This window comes from Rhincodon typus, chromosome 7 (assembly GCF_021869965.1).
Source record: "Rhincodon typus isolate 14 chromosome 7, sRhiTyp1.1, whole genome shotgun sequence".
NCBI classification, from domain to species: Eukaryota; Metazoa; Chordata; class Chondrichthyes; order Orectolobiformes; family Rhincodontidae; genus Rhincodon; species Rhincodon typus.
The window spans coordinates 93,840,442-93,860,590 of NC_063338.1; the positions used below are offsets into that span (position 1 = coordinate 93,840,442).

Sequence of the window (20,149 nt, forward strand, 5' to 3'; positions counted from 1 at the left end):
GTTGCATTTCGACATGGACTGCTTCACTATCTGAGGAGTCAGGAATGGTGCTGAATGTTGTGCAATCATCGGTGAATATCCTCACCTCTGACCTTACGATGGAGGGCAGGTCATTGATGAAGCAACTAAAGATGGTTGAGCCTTGGACACTACCCTGAGGAACTCCTGCAGAGATGTCCTGGATCTGACAATGACAAATCAACAACAATTATAACTTTTATGTTAGATATGACTGCAACCAGTTGAGAGTTTTACCACTGATTCCCATTAATTCCAAATTGTCACATTTAGACAAAATTCGCCTTGATGTCAAGGGCTTTCACCCTCACTTCCCCTCTTGAGTTCTGCACTTCTGTCCTTGTTTGGATCAAGACTGTAATGAGGCCAGGAGTTGAGTGGCACAGAGGAACTGAATGCCAGTGGGCAGGTTATAGCTGAGCAAGTGCTGTTGCTCAATGACACCCACATCCCCATCAATTTAATGATCAAGAGTAAACTGATGGGGCTATCCTTCAAAAACACTGCCTCAGCAGTAAACTGCAATGAGAATGAGGTCACACAACTTGTTGTATCATAATTTCAAGTTCTTTCTTAGCCTTACGCCCTGCCCCTATGTAGTTGCTACTTTCCTGATCCTAATCACAATACATGCATGGTTGAGCAGGCGGCACTATTTATGCAAAATTTCCTTCTTTTCTCTTGCATTCTATCACCCTCCAGCATTCCTCCACTCCTCTTCCCAGCAATACAGAGACAAGCTTAATAAAGGAAGCACTTTGATAATGTTGTCGAGGTATGAAATGCAAGCTGCAGATATATTTGCTGGAGCTGATTGCTTGGGGGCAGAGAGTGAAAAATGCAGTCACCCTGCTCGGCTAGTTTCAGTGTGTTTGCGAATACCGTGTTTAACTTCTTGTCACCAAGACGTCACTCCCTTGGTAGCCTGTCTCTGTTGCGTTGGTGACTGAGTTGAGTAATTTGAGCACTCATCTCCTGGAGAAAGCTGATTGTGTAAACAATCGGATCTCTCTGCTGGTTGCTACCAACAAACTCCCCCTGCTTTCCCCCCCCACCACCAACGGGTTTTTTTTTGTAACAACCCTTTGTCTCTGTTCCGCTATAAATCCAGGCAAGGAGGCAGCTCTCCGTCTGCTGAAAATCTTCTTCGTCGATTCCTGAAGGTTGTACGAGAGGAGAGCTATAATCATGGTGAGCTTGCCGGCTTTATTCGAGCTTGTAAAAATGTACAAGTTGCATTTATACACAGGCTTATGTTTAGAAAAGAAACTTCTACAGTTCTTCATGGGAGCATGAATCAGTCAAGAATTTGATAATGAGAGGTTAGGATAAGTAACCTAAAACTTAGTCAAAGAAATAGGATTTTGAGAAGCATCTTAAAATGACGTAAAAGCAAGTGAGAGAGAGAGAGAGAGAGAGAGATGGAGTGGCTCAAGGAGAAAATTTCAGAGCTTAAAACCTGGGCAGTCAAAGTGTAGGAAGTGGGGAAATAGACAAAAGGTCAGAATTGGGTGAAATTGAGAGTAAGAAGAGTTTCCCAGATTGGGATTGTGGGGAGGGGGTGGTAGGGGGCTGGTGCTGGGTTGTAAGGTAGTGGAATGAGATTTGAATGAGAGTTTTTAATGCGATGAAATGGTGTGCGGTACCAACGTTGTTGATATCATTGCCTCCACAATATTGAGGCAATGAACTGGGGTGGTGTATGTCGTTAATGCTACAGAGCTAGTGTAATGGATCCTACGCCACAACATAATATCTTAAGATGTTGCACTGCCAAGACATTGACCGTACAGAGGTTTGCAAAATTATGAGGGGCATAGATAAGGTGAATAGCAAAGGTCTTTTCCCTAGGGCAGAGTCCAAAATTAGAGGCATAGGTTTAGGGTGAGAGGGGAAAGGGACCTAAGGGGTAACTTTTTCATACAGAGGTTAGTGTATATATAAAACGAGCTGCCAGAGGAAGTGGTAGAGGCGGGTACAATTACAACATTAAAAAGACGTTTGGACAGGTACATGGATAGGATAGGTATAGAGGGATATGGGCCAAGTTCAGGAAAATAGGACCGGTTCAGTTTAGGAAAGATATTCAAATGTGGTCGGCATGGACAAGTTGGGCCAAAGGGCCTGTTTCTGTTCTGTATACTTTTGTGGCTCTATGACTGAGCCCTCCTGGCAGGGAAGTCTGGCAATTGGCTGGGCATTGTGGAGGGTTGGGGTGGTGAGTGATGGGAGGAGTCTGCAGTCCTTTAGAACTGATAATATCGGCTAATTTTCGCTACCTTGGGAATCTTTTCTGTGAAAGAAGTTAGTTTGTGTAGTCATTCAAACATATGAATTAGATGCAGGAGTAAACCATCACGTCTTTTCTGCCATTTAGTAAGATCATGAATTGTAGCCTCAGCTCCACTTTCCTGTCTATCCCAAAAGCCTTTGACTCCCTTGTTGAACTTGCTCGCAGAATCTCTACCTGGGGTGTTTCTGGCTGAGGAGTCTGGTTTATCAGAAGTCTTGCTGCCTAGGGAACCTCCATCTGGGGGCGACTGCCCCTAGGATACTTTGTAAACCAAGGTCCCTGTATCCCAGTTCCTGTTTCATGACAACTGCAACTGCAAGGGGTAGTTAGAATGTATGATTACAGTTGGGGTTCTCTGCAGTAAATAAATCGTGCAGATCAGATTACTAAGAGCATGGACATTGAAATAAGAATCTATCATTAGGATTCTGAAAGGAAATAGGCAGGTTCCTTATCGTAGAATGGGAGTGGGCTGCAAGGCTGGAGGTTTTTGTCTACCTGAAAGGGTTGCAGTGTTACTGTGCAACCCATGTTATAGCTAGGTGGAAGTGATTGGATGAAAGCAGTTTAGAATCTGAGATAGCAGGATGACTGACTAGAGCTGCAATAAGTGACACTTTTTTTCATACCCACATTGATTTTATAGAGTTATACAGAATTTACAGTGCACAACCAGATCATTTGACCCAATTGCAATTTACCAGATAATGATCCTCTCTTCCCATTTGTCCCATCTCATTCGAGCACCATATCTTTCTATTCCTTCTCTCTCATATAATTATCTAGCTCCCCTTAAATGAAACTATAAGCTGGGAGCAGGAGTAGACCATTCAGTCCTTCAAGTCTGCTCTGCTATTCAATATGATTATGGCTGATCCTCTACCTTAAAGCCCTACTCCCATTTTCTCCCCATACCCCTTGATGCCTTTAATATTTAAGAAAATAATCTTTCTTGAATATATTCAGAGACTTGCCTTCCAAAGCTTTCTGTGGAAGAGAATTACACAGGTTCACTGTCCTTTGAGTGAAGAAATTTTCCCTTATCTCAGTCCTAAATGGTCTACCCCATATCTATACTACTTGCCCCAATGATTCTCTGTGGTGGTGATACCCACTTTCTCACCACCACCCTCTAGCTAATGGAGTTTCTCCTGAATTTCTAACTAATTTATGGGTGACTAAATAACATTTACTTAATGGTCCACTGAAAAGCAAGAACGAAGGAGATCAGCAGAATTCACTCTTGAATCTTAGTCCTAGTTTTGGTTTTTCCCACAAATAGAGACATTCTCTCGACATATATTTTATCAAACAGCTTTATAATTTTAAACACCTTTATTAGGTCACCTCCTCACTCTCTCCTTTCCTAGAAATACCTTTGAGAGAGCTATCCAATTAGTATCACTTGCCTGCTGTTTGCCCACGGTCCACTTCAAATACATAGTCAGTCTGGATTTCTCTGTAATAAAACAGAAGTTTTTTTTTAACAACAATACTCACAGAATCTTGGAATGTTGCGATAATGCAGCTTCCAGAAGTGTGCTTTGAAGTGAAAGGAGAGGAAGAAGGTTGAAAGTCATTTGGAGGATAATGGAATGTTACTCATTTCAAGGTGGTTGGAGTATGAGAGTAGAGAAGTCTAACTGCAACTGTACAAGATGCTGGTGAGACCACACCTGGAGCACAGTGAGCAGTTTTGGTCCCTTATTTAAGGAAAGATACAGTGCAGGCAGTTCAGAGAAGGTTCATGAGGATGAGTGATTCTTACTGAGGGATTGTCTATGAGCAAATGCTAAACGTGTTGGGATTCTACTCACTGGAGTTTAGAATGAGAGGTGATCTCATTGAAACATCTAGATTTGACAGGGTAAATGCTGAGAGGACATCTCCCCTCATGGGAGAGTCTAGGGCCAGATGGTACAGTCTGAGAATAAAGGGGCGGCAATTTAAGACTGAGATGAGGAGGAATTTCTTCTCTCAGAGGGTTGTGAGTCTTTGGAATTCCTTGCCACAGAGAACTGAGGGGCAAAGTCCTTTTGTATATTTAAGACTGAGATAGATAGATTCTTGATCAGTCGGCAAATCAAGGGTTACAGGGAAAGGCCAAGAAAGGAATGTTGGATCAGCCATGATCCTACTTAATGATGGAACAGACCCAAGGGGCCGAATGGCCTATTCTTGTTTTTAAATGTTTTATGGTCCAGGAGTGGGGGAGAAAGGGACGAGAGAGAGGTGTGAGAGAAAAAAGAAGACAATTTGGAAGTGGCAAGTAGAAAATAAGATAGAAGGGAAGATGGAGAGACAGACAAAGGGAGAGATATGGGATTTGGCATAGGGAGACAGGAGAATGAAGAGGAAGCCATAAGAACTGGGTCAAAATCCTGGAACTCAATCCCTAACAACATTGTAGCGGTACCTATATCAGTTGGACTGCTGCAGTTCAAGAAGGCAGCTACCCCTACCTCCTCTAGGACAACAAGGGAAGGGCAATAAATGCATCCCATGAATGAGTTTAAAAAAAAGCAGATGGAAACCTAGAAGGGGAAGGATTTGAACCTGATACCTTGGCATGGGGACAAAGTTAGTGGCTTAAAAAATTGCTGCTCAATGAATGAGAGTTGAAAGGAAGGGTTAAGAAAAAAGGAGGGTCAGAAAATACAGACTGTAATTTACATTCCTCGGATTTCCTGAGAAGTTTGACTCTAGGCTTCAGATCTTATGTATCAGCAAAAAACTCCATCAGTTGAGTTTTCATAATCTTGTTCAGAGTGCTGGCCACAGGCTTGAGATTTTCATCAGAATTCAATTTGTGCCCCACCCAAGGAAATAATTTTAAAAAGCATTAACTGGATGAAGATAACAAGGTGTAGAGCTGGATGAACACAGCAGGCCAAGCAGCATCAGAGGAGCAGGAAGGCTGACATTTCGGGCCTAGACCCTTCATCAGAAATGGGGGAGGGGAAGGGGGTTCTGAAATAAATAGGGAGAGATGGGGAGGCGGATAGAAGATGGATAAAGGAGAAGATAGGTGGAGAGGAGACAGATCGGTCAAAGAGGCGGGGATGGAGCCAGTAAAGGTGAGTGTAGGTGGGGAGGTAGGGAGGAGATAGGTCAGTCTAGGCAGGATGGACAGGTCAAGGGGGTGGGATGAGGTTAGTAGGTAGGAGATGGGGGTGGGGCTTGAGGTGGAAGGAGGGGATAGGTGGGAGGAAGGACAGGTTAGGGAGGCGGGGATGAGCCGGGCTGGTTTTGGGATGCGGTGGCGGGGGGTAGATTTTGAAGCTTGTGAAGTCCACATTGATACCATTGGGCTGCAGGGTTCCCAAGCGGAATATGAGTTGCTGTTCCTGCAACCTTCAGGTAGCATCGTTGTGGCACTGCAGGAGGCCCAGGATGGACATGTCGTCTGCGGAATGGGAGGGGGAGTTGAAATGGTTCGCGACTGGGAGGTGCAGTTGTTTAGTGCGAACCGAGCGTAGGTGTTCTGCAAAGCAGTCCCCGAGCCTCCGCTTGGTTTCCTCGATGTAGAGGAAGCCACAACGGGAACAGCGGATGCAGTATACCACATTAGCAGATGTGCAGGTGAACATCTGCTTGATGTAGAAAGTCTTCTTGGGGCCTGGGATGGGGGTGAGGGGGGCGGTGTGGGGGCAGGTGTAGCACTTCCTGCGGTTGCAGGGAAAAGTGCTGGGTGAGGTGGGGCTGGAGGGGAGTGTGGAGCGGACAAGGGAGTCCCGGAGAGAGTGGTCCCTCCGGAAAGCAGATAAGGGTGGGGAGGGAAAAATGTCTTTGGCGGTGGGGTCGGATTGCAGATGGCGGAAGTGTTGGAGGATGATGCGTTGGATCTGGAGGTTGGTGGGGTGGTACGTGAGGACGAGGGGGATTCTGTTTTGGTTGTTATTGCGGGGAGTGGATGTGAGGGATGAGTTGCGGGAAGTGCGGGAGACACGGTCGAAGGCGTTCTCGACCACTGAGGGGGGGAAGTTGGGTGAGGCATTGTTTCTTTTTCTACACTCTCTCCTCTCTCTCTGTTCCAAGCTATTTGTACATCTCTCCCTTTTTCTATCCCTCCACTTGTTCTATATCTCCTCACCCCTTCCTCTCTCTCTTCCATTTCACACCCCTCTCTGATCCCTCTCTCAAACCTATTTTCTATGCAACCTGATCAGGGATATTATTACACACCTCTGGAGCAGTTGCGACTTGAATCTCAGCCTCCTGGTCCAGGGGTAGGGACACTATCACTGCGCCACAAAAGGGCCTGCCTACAATCCCCTAACTTTCCCTCCCACTCTTTTCACACTCCCTCTCTCTCCCATTCCTCTCTCTCTCCTCCATGTTTCCTCTCCCATCTTCTCTGTCATCTCTCACTTCCACCACACCTTTGTCTCTACCACAATCTCTCCCACCCCTGCCTCTGTTACTTTATCTTTTTTCTTTTCTCACCTCTCCTCTGCCCTTTTCCATCTCTCTCGTTCCTACCTCACCTTCTCATTCTCCTTCCTCACTCTGCCCACTTTCAACTTCTTTTTCTTCTACCCCATCACTTTCTCGTTTGCCCTCTCCCAAGCTCTCTCTCCCACTCTGTTTTTTTTTGGTCTGTACTCTCACTCATGTGCTGTATCTGCCTTCACCATTCTCTTTCTGTTCCAGTAGGATTGGTGGCTCAGTGGTTCGCACTGCTGCCTCACAGCGCCGGGGACCTGGTGCAATTCCACCCTCGCGTGACAGTCTGTGTAGAATTTGCACATTCTCCCCATGTCTGTATAGGTTTCCTCCAGTTTTCTCCCACAATCCAAAGATGTGCAGGTTAGGTGGATTGGCCATGGGAAATACAGGGTTATAGGGATTGGGTAGGGGGCATGAATCTGGGTGTGATGCTCTTTGGGGGGTCGATGTGGACTTGATGGGCCAAATTGCCTGCTTCCACACTATTGGGATTCTGTGATTCTGTGAAAACAGGAGAACTCAGGTGTAGCAGCATACTGTTATGAGTGGATGAGGAATAAACTCCAATATTAGTTTATTCGATGAACCGATACAGTGCCTGATTTAAAACACCAGACATTAGTGCAGCTGAATGCAAATTGTGCCGGGTTTTAACATTTTTTCCCCTCACACTGCTAAAGTGGCTTTCCCTTCTTCGGTGAACCCTGAGAGTCTTATAGGAGCAATTATTAAAGAAAGTTTAACACCAGTCACTGAAGGAAATCTTGGTTTGGGCAACCAAATGCTTGGTTAAAGAAGTGGTTTTTAAAGAATTTATTACAGAAGGAGAGAGAGGCGAAGACATTTAGGGTGGAATTCCAAAGCTTGGACCCAGACAGCCAAATGCACGGTCATCAATAATGGTGCAATGAAGATAGTGGCTGCAATCTACATTTTTATTCTTTCATGGGACATTAGCTTCATATCTGTTGTCCATTCCTAGAGTTTTCAAACTGAGTGGCTTGCTAGATTGTTTCAGAGGGCAGTTAAAAGTCAACCACATTGCTTTGTGTCTGGAGTCACATGTAGGTTAGACCAGGTCAGGATGGCAGATTTCCTTTCCTGATGGACCTGAATGAACTAGATGGGATTTTGCAAAAATCAATAATAGTTTCCTGGTCACCAGGACTGAGACTACCTTTCAATTCCAAATTATTCACTGAATTTAAGCTCCACCAGCTGCCATGGCAGGATACACACACAAACACACACCTCTCTTCTAAACTGAGAGAAATGCGGAACTCGCAACAAAGGGATTGGGACGAGTAGAAACTTATATTGACAGGATGAGATGAAGCAATTTTGAAGAAGGAACTCCTGGAGAATAAACACAAGAGCAGAACTTGTTCTATCTGCCTCTTTGTAATAATAATTCTTTATTTTTCTTCTACAGCGTGAATGTATCTCCATCCATGTTGGCCAGGCTGGTGTCCAGATAGGCAATGCCTGCTGGGAGCTGTACTGTTTAGAACATGGTATCCAGCCCGATGGGCAGATGCCCAGTGACAAGACCATCGGAGGGGGAGATGATTCCTTCAACACCTTCTTCAGTGAGACTGGTGCGGGAAAACACGTCCCACGTGCTGTCTTTGTTGACTTGGAACCAACTGTAATTGGTATGTCAATGTAATACAAAGCCAAAGCTCGCAAAACAGTCAGAATCTCTCTCTCACAACTACTTTTATTGTCCTTTATGTATATTTTTTATTAGTAAACGTAGGATCAGAAGGAGGCAATTTATCTCCCCTCCACCTCCTGCCTATTCCACCATTCAATTAGATCTTGTGTAATCTGTACCTTAAATCTATTTAAACACCACGTTTTCCAAACCCTTGATCCACCTTGATCTAACAACAAAACAGTTCTGTTTTGAGTGATCCCTAGCCTTGACAGCCTTTTGGCAGCTGATCCAGATTTTCATTCCTCTTGAAAGACTACTTGCATCACTTCTGAACAGCCCAGCTCTAATTTTAAGACTGCACTCCTTTTTCTAAACTTCCTCTTGTTCCTACCTAACCTATTCAGGAGTCAAAAGAAATAGGAATAGGAGTAGGCCTTTCAGCCCCATGAGCCTGTTCCACCATGCAGTAGGATCATGGCTGATCCAATATTCCTCACGTCTACTTTCCTGCCTTTTCCCCATAACCCTCGATTCCCCTGTAGAAGAAGAATCTATCTCAGCGTTAGACATACAGAAGACTCTGCTCCCATAGCTCAGTACAGCAATGAGTTCCAAAGGCTCACAACCCTCTAAAAGAAGAAATTCCTCCTCATCTCTGTATTAAATTGGCACCCCTTTATCCTGAGACTATGCCCTTTGGTCCTAGACTCTCCCATGAGGAGAAACATTTAGCATTTACCCTGTCAAGTCTCTTAAGAATCTTATATGTTTCGATGACATCACCTCTCATCCTTTCGAACCCCAATGAATAGAGTCCCAACTGTTCAGTCTTTGTTCGTAAGACAATCCCTCCGTACTAGGGATCAGAGAACCTTCTCTGAATGGGGCCTCCAATGAAATTATATTTATCCTTAAATAAGGGGACCAAAACTGCACACAGTACTCCAGTGTGGTCTCACCAGCACCTTGTACAGTTGCAGTAAGACTTCCCTACTCTTATACTCTAATCCCCTTGAAATAAGGGCCAACATTCCATTCGCCTTCCTGATTCCCTGCTGCACCTGTGTGCTAGATTTCTGTGTATATCTAGTCTTATACTTTATTATCTTAAACACTTCAACTGATTGTTGGGATAGTACAATTTATGATTAAACACTGTCTTAAGCCTGTGATATCAGATCAACTACTTCTAAAATTAGCGTGTAGAGCAATTCAAGATTGGTTTCTCGTTTGGCTGTCCTCTGAGTACCAGACAAAACTGTCCTGCTGAGTAACGCTGCAGTGTACCTCAATCTGTGATATTATTTCAATATTAATTACATTATTTCAATGAGGGAAAGTTAATAACAATGACCAGGTGGTGGTTAATTTAAATTCAATTCCTACCAACTTTGATACTATCCTTGACCATGAGCTAAAGACCAGGAAGGCTCAAAAGTAAGGAATGACCTAACAGCACGGTGGGTGTACCAACATTACAGGATCTGCAACAGTTCAATACGGCAGCTCAACACCACTTTCTCAAGGGCAGTTAGGGATGGACAATAAATATTGGTCTAAACAGTGACACTCATATTCCCATGAATGAATACATGGTTCTCAGGAAAGATAGGAAAGGACAAAAGTAGTGGGGGGACGGGTGGTGTTGGGAGGAGGGTGGTGAGGGGTGGTGACATTGCAGTTCTGGAGAAAGAGGATGTCCCAGACAGGTCAAGGACAGAATCAATCTGGCTACAGGTAAGGACCAAAAAAGGTACAATTATATTGCTTGGTGTCATCCATAGACCATCAACTGGTGGGAAGGATGAAGAGAAGCACTGCTGCCTCACAGCACCAGAGACCCAGGTTCAATTCCAACCTCGAGGGTCTGTCCATGTGGTGTTTGCACATTCTCCCCTAGTCTGTGTGGGTTTCCTCCGGATGCTCCAATTTCCTCCCACAGTCCAAAGATGTGCAGCTTAGGCGGATTGGCCATGCTAAGTTGTCCCGTAGTGTCCAGGGATGTGTAGGTTAGGTAGATTAACCATAGGAAATACGGGGTTATGGGGATAGGGTTTGGGCTAGGTCTGGGTGGAATGCTCTTCAAAGGGTTAGTGCAGGCTCTCTGGGCCAAGTAGCCTCCGTCATCACTGTAGGGATTCTATGATTCTATGAATGAAAGTTGCAAGGAAATCACAAAAGAAATGCAAAAATTATAGAGTAGTTATAATGAAGAACTTTGACTATTAAAATGTAGACTAGGATAGTGGTAATGTAAAGGACACTGAAGGGTAAGATTTCCAGTATTCAGTAGAATTTTCTACAGCAGTGTTTCCAGTCCATTAAGAAAGGAGGCACTGCTGGACCCAGATCCTGGGAATGAGGTGAGCTAAGTAGACCAAATGTCAGTGGGTGAACGTTTAGGGGACAGTGATCACTGTGTTGTAAAGTTTTGGTCACTATGGAAAAGAACAGTACACAGTGCAGAGTAAGAATAATTAACTGAGCAAAAGCTAACTTCAATGGGTGAAGAATGGATCTGGATTGAATAAATTGGAGTCAAAGGTTGGGAGGAGAGACAGGATCTGAACAATGGACTAACTTCAGAAACAAGGTTCTGCCTTCACAAAGGAAGACACAAATAATATCGCAAAAATCTTGTGAACGCAGGCTCTTGTTACAGGGCAAACTGAAGGAAATCCTTTATTCATCGACGGGATGAGGGCATCACTGGCTAGGCAGCATATATTGTCCCAGCGAGCAGTTAAGAATCAACCACATTGCTGTGGGTCTGGAGTCACATGTAGGCCAGACCAGGTAAGGATGGCAGTTTCCTTCCCTAAAGGACATTAGTGAGCCAGATGGGTTTTTCCTGACAATCGACAATGGATTCCCCGTCATCATTAGATTCTTAATTCCAGATATTTTTATTGAATTCAAATTCCACCATCTGCTGTGGTGGGATTCAAACCAGGGTCTCCAGAACATTATCTGGGTCTCTGGATTAACAGTCTAGTGATAATACCACTAGGCCATTGCCTCCCCTAATCAGTATTAGCAGGAACATTGATGGGATTTAAGGCCAATAATTCCTCAGGGCATGATAATCTACATCCTAGAGTTCGAAAGGAAGTGCCCTATAAATAATGGATACATTGGTGGTCATCTTTCAAGAATATAGATACTGGAACAGCGTCTATAGTCTGGGGGTTAGCTAATGTAACCCCATTATTTAAAAAAGCAAGTAGAGAGAAAATAGATGGGCTTTCATCGAAACAGAATTCAAGTACAGGAGCAGGAATGTCTTGCTGCAATTGTACGGGGCCTTGGTGAGACCACACCTGGAGTACTGTGTGCAATTTTGATCTCCTTATCTGAGGAAGTATGTTTTGCTGATGATGGAGTGCAACAAAGGTGTACCAGATTGATTCTTGGAGTGGCAGGGCTAATGTATGAAGAGAGACTGGATAGGTTAGAACTATATTGACTGGGATTTAGAAGAATGTGGCAGGGGATCTCATGGAAACCTATAAAATTCCAACTGGACTAGACAGGGTAAATGCAAGAGGGATATTCGTAATGACTGGGGAGTCCCGAAACGGGGAGCCACAGACCAAGGATACAGGTAGGCCTGTTAGAACTGAGATTAGGAAAAATTTCTTAACATAAGGAGTGATGAACCTGTGGTGGGGTAATTGTGTCACAGAAATCATTCAGACTAAAACATTGAATGTTTTCAAGAGGGAGTTAGATATTGTTTTTAAGGATCAAGGGGTTAAAGGCTATGAGGAGAAAGCGGGAACATGGTGCTAAGTTGGATGATCAGCCATCTTATTGAATGGCAGAGCAGGCTCGAAGGGCCGAATGGCCTACACCTGCTCCTATTATCTATGCTTATATAAAAGGTGTTTCAGGCATAGGCAAGGTATATTCCTCTGAAAGGGAAAGGTAGGACAGACAAATCTAAGAGTTCCCTTGGTGACAAGATATGGGAATTATAAAGAAGAAGAAAACAAGTGCTTATGGCAAAATAGGTACAAAATACAATTAATAACCAGGCTGAATATGGAATGATCAGAGGAATGATGAGAAAGCAAATTGGAGTAGGAAAGAAGGCATATGAAAAGAATTGGTGGGTAGTATAAAAAGGAATTCTAATTTTCCTCTAGCCATGTAGACAGTAAAAGGTGGGAAAAGGAGGAATGGGGCCAATTAAAGAGATAGACAGCATGAGTGAAATATTAAATAAATACATTGTATCTGTCTTTACCAAGGAAGAAGATTCTACCCAGGCCATGGTTAAGAAAAAGGAGTAAATTCAGTCACTAAAATGGTTTAAGGCTGACAAGGATAAGCAGTCTCTACCAGCAATGTCAACAATGACACTGGGTGAGATGCATCCTGGGACACTGAGTGAAGTGAGAAAGGAAATTGCACTGGCACTGGCAATAATTTTTCCCGGGTTTCTGAGACTCAGGTGGTATTAGGGGATTGGAGAATTACAAACGTTATGCCCTTGGTTAAAAAAAGATATAAGGATAAGCCAGCAAGTACAGGCCACTCAGTTTGATTTTTGTGGTTTGGAAACGATGGACAAACGCAGGTTAAACAAAAGAGAGCCAGCATCGATTTCTCAACAGCAAATCATGTTTAACTAACTCATTGGGATTTTTCAATCAGGGTGGGAGTTGAAGGCAATGCTCTTGACATGGTGTATACAGAATTCCAAAAGGCATTTTGAAATAACGTGGAATTCCCACCCTAAGGGAACTGTAGATCTACCCATAGCAGGTGGACTGCTGCGGTTCAAGAAGGCAGCTCATTACCACCTTCTCAAGGGCAACTCAGGATGGGTAATAAATGCTGGCCTAGCCAGCAACACCCATATCCCATGAGTGAATAAATAAAAACAAGTCACACAACAGACTTGTAAGGAAAGTTAGAATCCATAGAATAAAATGGACTATAGCAAGATGGATACAAATAAAACAACATACTGCAGATGCTGCAGTTCTGAAAAAAACAGCAGAAAGTGCTGGAGAAACTCAGAAAGTCTGTAGCATCTGGGGACATAGAAAACAGAGTTAACACTGCGTTCAATAAGACTCTTCTTCAGAAACAAAATTGACTCAGTGACCGGAAATGGAACGTAATGGTAAAAGGATATTTTTCCAGCTGGAGGAAGAATGTGACAGAGTTCCCCAATGATCAGCATTAGGGTCCTTGCTTTTCCTGATCTACATTAATGATCTGTTCTTAGTGTACAAAACATAATGTCAAAATCTGCAGATGATTCAAAACGTGGAAGCATTGTGAAGAAGGTAGTGTAGAACTTCACAATGACATAGACAAGTTGGTAAAGTAGGCAGACAGGTGGCAGATGAAGTTCATTACAAACAAGTTTTGGCAGAAAGAACATGGACTGACAATATAAAATATAGAATATCATGAGCAAAGGAACCTGGGTGTATGTGTGCATAAGTCACTAAAGTTGGTAGGACAGGTTTAAAGGGGAATTAATAGGTATGTAGTATCCTAAGCTTTATTTACATGGTCTTAGAATACAAAGGCAAGGAGGTTATGTTGATCTTATATGTATAACACTAGTTTGGCCTGAGTTGGAATATTGCTCCCAGTTCTGGGCCACACAGTTTAGGAAGGATGTGAAGGCATTGTGGAAAGTACAGAAGATGTTTATAAGAATGGATCCAGGGAAGAGGAATTTTGTTCTGAGGATTGGTTGCAGAAGCTGGAACTGTTCTCCTTTGAGGAGAGAAGGTTCAGAGATGATCTTATTGAAGTATTCAAAATAGAATTAGACAGAATATATTCCCAATCGTGGAAGTATCAAAAACAAGACGGCACAGATTTAAAGTAATTAAAAGAAGCAAAACTAATATGAGAAAAAACTTTTTCAAGCAGTAAGTGTTAGGGTCTGCCATGCCGTGCCTGAGAGTGTGGTGGAGGCAGTTTTAATCGAGACATTAAAAAAGGAATCAAATGGTTATTTGAAAAGGAGCAATGTATAGGGTTATTGGATGAATTAGTCTCTTTCTGTGCTGTAACAATTCTGTGATAAACAAAATACTGTGGATGCTGAAAATCATAAGTAAAGCCAGGAAATGCTGGAAATTGTGTTTCAATTTATCTTTGAAAGTCACTGATCCATCACTTCAGGTTTTTTTTCTCTGGAGTTACATCAATCTGCTGAATGTTTCCAGTATTAGAACACAGAACAGTACAGCACAGTACAGGCCCTTTGGCCCACGATGTTGTGCTGACCATTCTCTCTTATTCTCTCTTGTATTCTTTTTATTTCCTCTACTATGAATCTATCCTTTTAATTGGTTTTTCTCGTTTAAAAGTAAAAGAGACCCACATGTTGAGGTGCATGTTCCTGTACAATTGAACAAACCATGTAATGATTCTGCATTATAGATGAGGTCCGTACTGGTACTTATCGTCAACTGTTCCACCCTGAGCAACTCATCACCGGGAAGGAAGATGCTGCTAACAACTATGCCCGTGGACACTACACCATTGGCAAGGAGCTGATTGACCTGGTTTTGGACAGACTTCGCAAGTTGGTAAATATTGCACCAATGGCTCTCAGCTCATGAGTTATAAACAGAAAGAACTTGCATCTTGTGACTGCCTTTCAAAAGCATTTTGCAACCATTAAAGTAATTATTGTAGTGTATTCATTATAATGAATAGGGCACTCGGTTAAACATCTCATTTGAAAGGCAGCATATCAGAAAGTGCAGCACTCTCTGATAATTGGCAATGGACGTTTGCCTGGGGATTACAAGCTCCTGCCTTATCCAACAGCTTAACTGTGGGCTGTCTGAATCATTGCCTGCGAATCAGGTAGAACCCCTGCGTCCGAGCACTGCAGCTTCCATTGATTTATTCTGTTTCAATTCCATGTCACTGAAGATTCAGAAAGGGGTATATTCAGTGCCTTTTCACTTACTGGCGGGAGCATCTTTAGCAGGAGCACAAATTGATGCTGTCGTGCACTTGTTCTGCTGATGCAACCTCAAATCACATGGGCTTAGAGGCCCTATGTATTTAAAAATAATTGGCATTCATATGGACCATTAGACACAGTAGCAGAAGTAGACCATTTAAGCCCATCAGGTCTGCACCAAAATTCAACAAGGTCATGGCTGATCTGATAATCCACAACTCAATTTTGCTGCCTTTTCTGCGTAACCCTTGATTCCTACATTAATTAAAAATCTGTCTGTCTCAGCCTTGAATATACTGATTGAGCCAATCTCTTCAGCCCGCTGTAATAAAGAATTCCACAGATTCACTATCCTCTGACAGAGGAAATTCCTCCTTATCTCAGTCTCAACTGGGCATACCCTTACACTGACATTATATGCTTAGGTCCTAGACTCTCCCACAAGGGAAACAACTTCACCACATTTACCCTGTCAAGCCCCCTAAAAATCAGGTAAGTATCAATTAGATCATTTCTTTCTTTCCTAAGCTTCAATGAGTACAGGCCTAACCTATTCAACCTCTCCTTGTAAGTCATTCCCTCCATACTCGTTATCAACCTGGTGAAATAAAAACAGAAACAGCTGGAGAAACTCAGCAGGCCTGCCAGCCTGGAAAGAAAGCAGAGTCAATATTTCAGGTCCAGTGATCCTTCAGAACTGGTTGTAGTTTGGAAAAGGTTGGTATATATGCTGAAGACTAGCTATTTGTTTTTGTTTCTGATTTCCAGTATCCACAGTTCTTTGTTTTTTGTTCGACCTATAGTGAACCTTCTCTGGACGGCCTCCAATGCCAGTGTATCTTTCTTCAGATAAGAGGATCAAAACTGTTCACAATATTCCAAGTGTGGTCTAACTGGTGTCTTGTATAGTTTTAGCAAGTTTTCCGTTTTTACACACCCGTTCATTTGCCTTCCCTAATCCTGCTGAACTTGTATGCTTTTTTTTATGATTTATGCATGAGGACTCCCAAATTCTACAGCTTTCTTCAGTCTTTCTCCATTCAAATAATATTCAGCTCCTCTATTCTTCCTGCCAAAATGTGTAACCTCACATTTTCCCACATTATATTCAATCTGCCAAGTTTATGCCCACTTGCTTAACCCGTCTATATCCCACATCCTATGAATTCATTGTGTCATTCTCACCACTTGCACTTGTGTTCACCGCAAGTTTAGAGATAGCACATTCACTTTCCTAATAAAAATTAATTAATGTTGTCCCAGCACTTCTGCCTGTGACACTCCACTAGTTACAGGTGGTCATGCTGAAAACACCCCCCCGTTATCCCAACTCTTTAACTTCTATTAATTAGCCAATGCTTTACCCATGCTAAAATACTACGTTCAGCACCATGGGGTGTTATCTTTTTAAGCAGACCAATATGAGGCACCTTAACAAACACCTTCTAGAAATCCAAATATATTACATCCACTGCTTCTCCTTTATCTATCCAGCTTGTTTTCTCTTAAAAGATTTCTAATAAATTTCCGGTATGATTTTCACTTCATGCTGAATTGCTTGATCAGATTATGTATTCCTAAATGCTCTACTGTAAATCCTTTATCGCACACTTTGGCATTTTCCCAATAACAAATGTTAAGCTAATTGGCCTATAGCTGCCTGTGTTTTGTTTCCTTCCTTTGCGAATAAGGATATTACATTGGCATTTTTCCAATCCTCCAGCACTTTTCCAGATTCATGGAAGATTACTACTGATGCATCGTCTATCGCTATAGGTACTTCGTTTAATATCCTAGGATGCATCCCATCAGGTCCAGGGGACTTATCAGTCTTTAGCACCATTAGTTTAGTATATAGTGCTTTAATTATTGTGGCAATTATCAGCCAAAACAATACCAAGTCACACAAAGAGAAATTAGGTCATGTGATCAAAACCTCACTCTAATAGGAACATTTTAGAGGAGAGGCACAGGGATTTGGAGTTTAGTGCCACGGGCAGCTGATGGCACAGCCTCAAATGGTACATATATGAAAGCAACAACAGGGCAACCTGGAAACAGTGAATGATGCCAGGTATCCTGACAGCTTGCATCAAATCCATAAGAGCAGGAGAAGACCCTTTGGTTCATTCAGTTCTACACAATTATGGTACCTTGTGCATCATAATATATTCACTTTCCACACAGCCCCCAAACCTCTCCTGAGAAATGCAAAAACCTTGCTAAAATCCCAGTCTCATTTGAGGCAAAAAGATCTAGGGAATTACTCTCAAAATCCCCTCCTTCAGGTGACTAAGCCAATCCAGAAGATCACTCTGACATAGTTTATGTTTTCAGATATGCACTTCTTGATGAGATAATCTTCACCCCAGCCTGGATCATGTCCAGCTGTTGTGTGAATAAGTTTGGTGTTCACCAATCAACATGGCTCCTTATCGACAGGAACACCATCCTTTGGAAAAGACACACTCTCCCCCTCTCCAATAGCTAACTTAGATCTGTTCATATATAACTTAAAATTATGATCCTAGTTCTTTCGCATCCATAGAAACACAGAAGAAGGCTGTTAAGCTCAACAGGGACTCCCTCAAAGAGCAGATCAGCTCAGTTCCAAAACCCCACATTTTGCCCTTTATTGTCAATGCTTCTTATCCTGATGCTTTTAGAAGATCAGCCTCCATTACTTTTTCAGGTGAAATATTCCAATTCCTGATAACACTGAGTGAACAACATTCTCCTCAATTTCCCACTAGGTATTTTGCATTTTTAAAAAGTCAATGATCTCTTGTACATAATCTACTACAAAACCCAATCAGTTGACCCCAAGTCAAATACACCTTTAAAATCCTTGCCTTTAGTCTAATTTTACAACTGACTTTTACTTTAAACTTGAGGTGTATCTAGCGGCCCTCCTGTGCGTCCTTTGGTGTATTCCCCTGAGTGGCAGCCTCCTGCCCTATTCTACTTCATTATTGCTGTTTTTAAAACCAATGCTCTATTCCACAGGCTGACCAATGCACAGGTCTCCAGGGTTTCCTCATTTTCCACAGCTTCGGTGGAGGCACTGGCTCTGGATTCACGTCCCTGCTGATGGAACGTCTCTCTGTTGACTACGGCAAGAAGTCCAAGCTGGAGTTTTCTATCTATCCAGCTCCTCAGATCTCCACAGCTGTGGTTGAACCTTACAACTCTATCCTGACGACACACACCACTCTCGAACACTCAGACTGTGCCTTCATGGTAGATAATGAAGCCATCTATGATATCTGCCGCAGAAACCTGGACATTGAACGCCCAACCTACACCAATTTGAACCGTCTGATTGGTCAGATTGTGTCCTCCATCACAGCCTCCCTTCGCTTTGATGGCGCTTTGAATGTTGACCTGACAGAGTTTCAGACCAATTTAGTTCCCTATCCACGTATCCATTTCCCTCTGGCTACCTATGCCCCAGTCATCTCAGCTGAGAAAGCTTACCATGAGCAGCTGTCTGTGGCTGAGATCACCAATGCCTGCTTTGAACCGGCAAACCAAATGGTCAAGTGTGACCCACGCCACGGCAAGTACATGGCTTGTTGCCTGCTCTACCGTGGTGATGTGGTGCCAAAAGATGTCAATGCTGCCATTGCCACCATTAAAACCAAACGCACTATTCAGTTTGTGGACTGGTGTCCAACTGGTTTCAAGGTTGGCATCAACTACCAGCCCCCTACGGTGGTGCCTGGTGGGGACCTGGCCAAGGTGCAGCGAGCTGTGTGTATGCTAAGCAACACCACAGCCATCGCTGAAGCCTGGGCTCGTCTGGACCACAAATTTGATCTGATGTACGCCAAGCGTGCCTTTGTGCATTGGTACGTCGGTGAGGGGATGGAGGAAGGGGAATTCTCGGAGGCTCGTGAAGACATGGCTGCCTTGGAGAAAGATTATGAAGAGGTTGGCACTGACAGCATTGAGGGTGAAGGAGAGGCAGAAGAAGGTGAGGAGTATTAAATGTTCACAAGTAGACCTAGCACTGATAATATTAGGGTTCAATGAGCTGATGTGACTCAATTTGAAAACTTTTTGATCTCAAGCATTCTTGACAAACAAATAGGCACAAAATGAGAAACAAAATCAAGTGGGAAAAGTAGACTGCAGGTCCATTGCCAGCTGGAAAGAATGGTTAGCATATCTGTCAAAGGATCCTGCTCCTAATTTTGTCTTTTCTGTACTGTTTACTGTCTTACTTCAGCATTTGCAGATTCCTAGCTTTCCTTTAATAATGCAGAATTCAGTTCATTGGTTGCACAAAAATTTGGTACCATCTTGTTTAAATTAATCAAAAGCAAACATTCATCATTCCTTAGTAGTCAGGATTTAAGTGATGGAAAGCTTGAGATGTACGCAGCAATAACAAATAAAATCTCGTCTATATTTAGCAGCCGTGTGCAATTTTCTGTTGACATGGAAGCAGGTTCAGGCCTTCAGCCCCTTAGGCCTCTTCTGCCTTTCAACCAAATCATGGCCAATCCATATCTTAATTCTATTTTTGCATCTCGGTGCAAGTACCCCCCATAGACCTAACAACAAAAGCCAATCCGTTTCACTGACCACAAGTCTCAACACCGTTTTGAAGATAGTGTTCCAGATTTCAACACCACTTTGCATGTAGAAGTGCTTCCTGACATCACTTCTGAGCAACTAGGGTGAACAGCCTGGCTTTAATTTTAAAGTAATCTCCTTGTTCTAGCCTTAACCCAACAGAGGAAATAGTTCCTTTCTGCCATTTAATCATCTT

General features: G+C 43.0%; 1 protein-coding gene across 1 annotated transcript; it reads left to right on the forward strand.

Annotated features, from left to right (window-relative positions):
* Nucleotides 1-991: 991 nt before the first annotated feature.
* On the forward strand, nucleotides 992-19,789 carry LOC109936908 (tubulin alpha-1D chain). The gene is made up of 4 exons (XM_020535519.2): nucleotides 992-1,209; nucleotides 8,193-8,415; nucleotides 14,838-14,986; nucleotides 18,379-19,789. The coding sequence occupies exons 1-4, from the start codon at nucleotides 1,207-1,209 to the stop codon at nucleotides 19,360-19,362; spliced, it is 1,359 nt and encodes a 452-aa protein (XP_020391108.1). The 5' UTR covers nucleotides 992-1,206; the 3' UTR covers nucleotides 19,363-19,789.
* The last annotated feature ends 360 nt before the right edge of the window (nucleotides 19,790-20,149 follow it).

Coding starts and splice junctions, on each gene's coding strand:
- LOC109936908 (XM_020535519.2), top strand. Junction 8,416..14,837: donor CTTGGAACCAACTGTAATTG/GTATGTCAATGT, acceptor TCTGCATTATAG/ATGAGGTCCGTACTGGTACT. Junction 14,987..18,378: donor TGGACAGACTTCGCAAGTTG/GTAAATATTGCA, acceptor TCTATTCCACAG/GCTGACCAATGCACAGGTCT.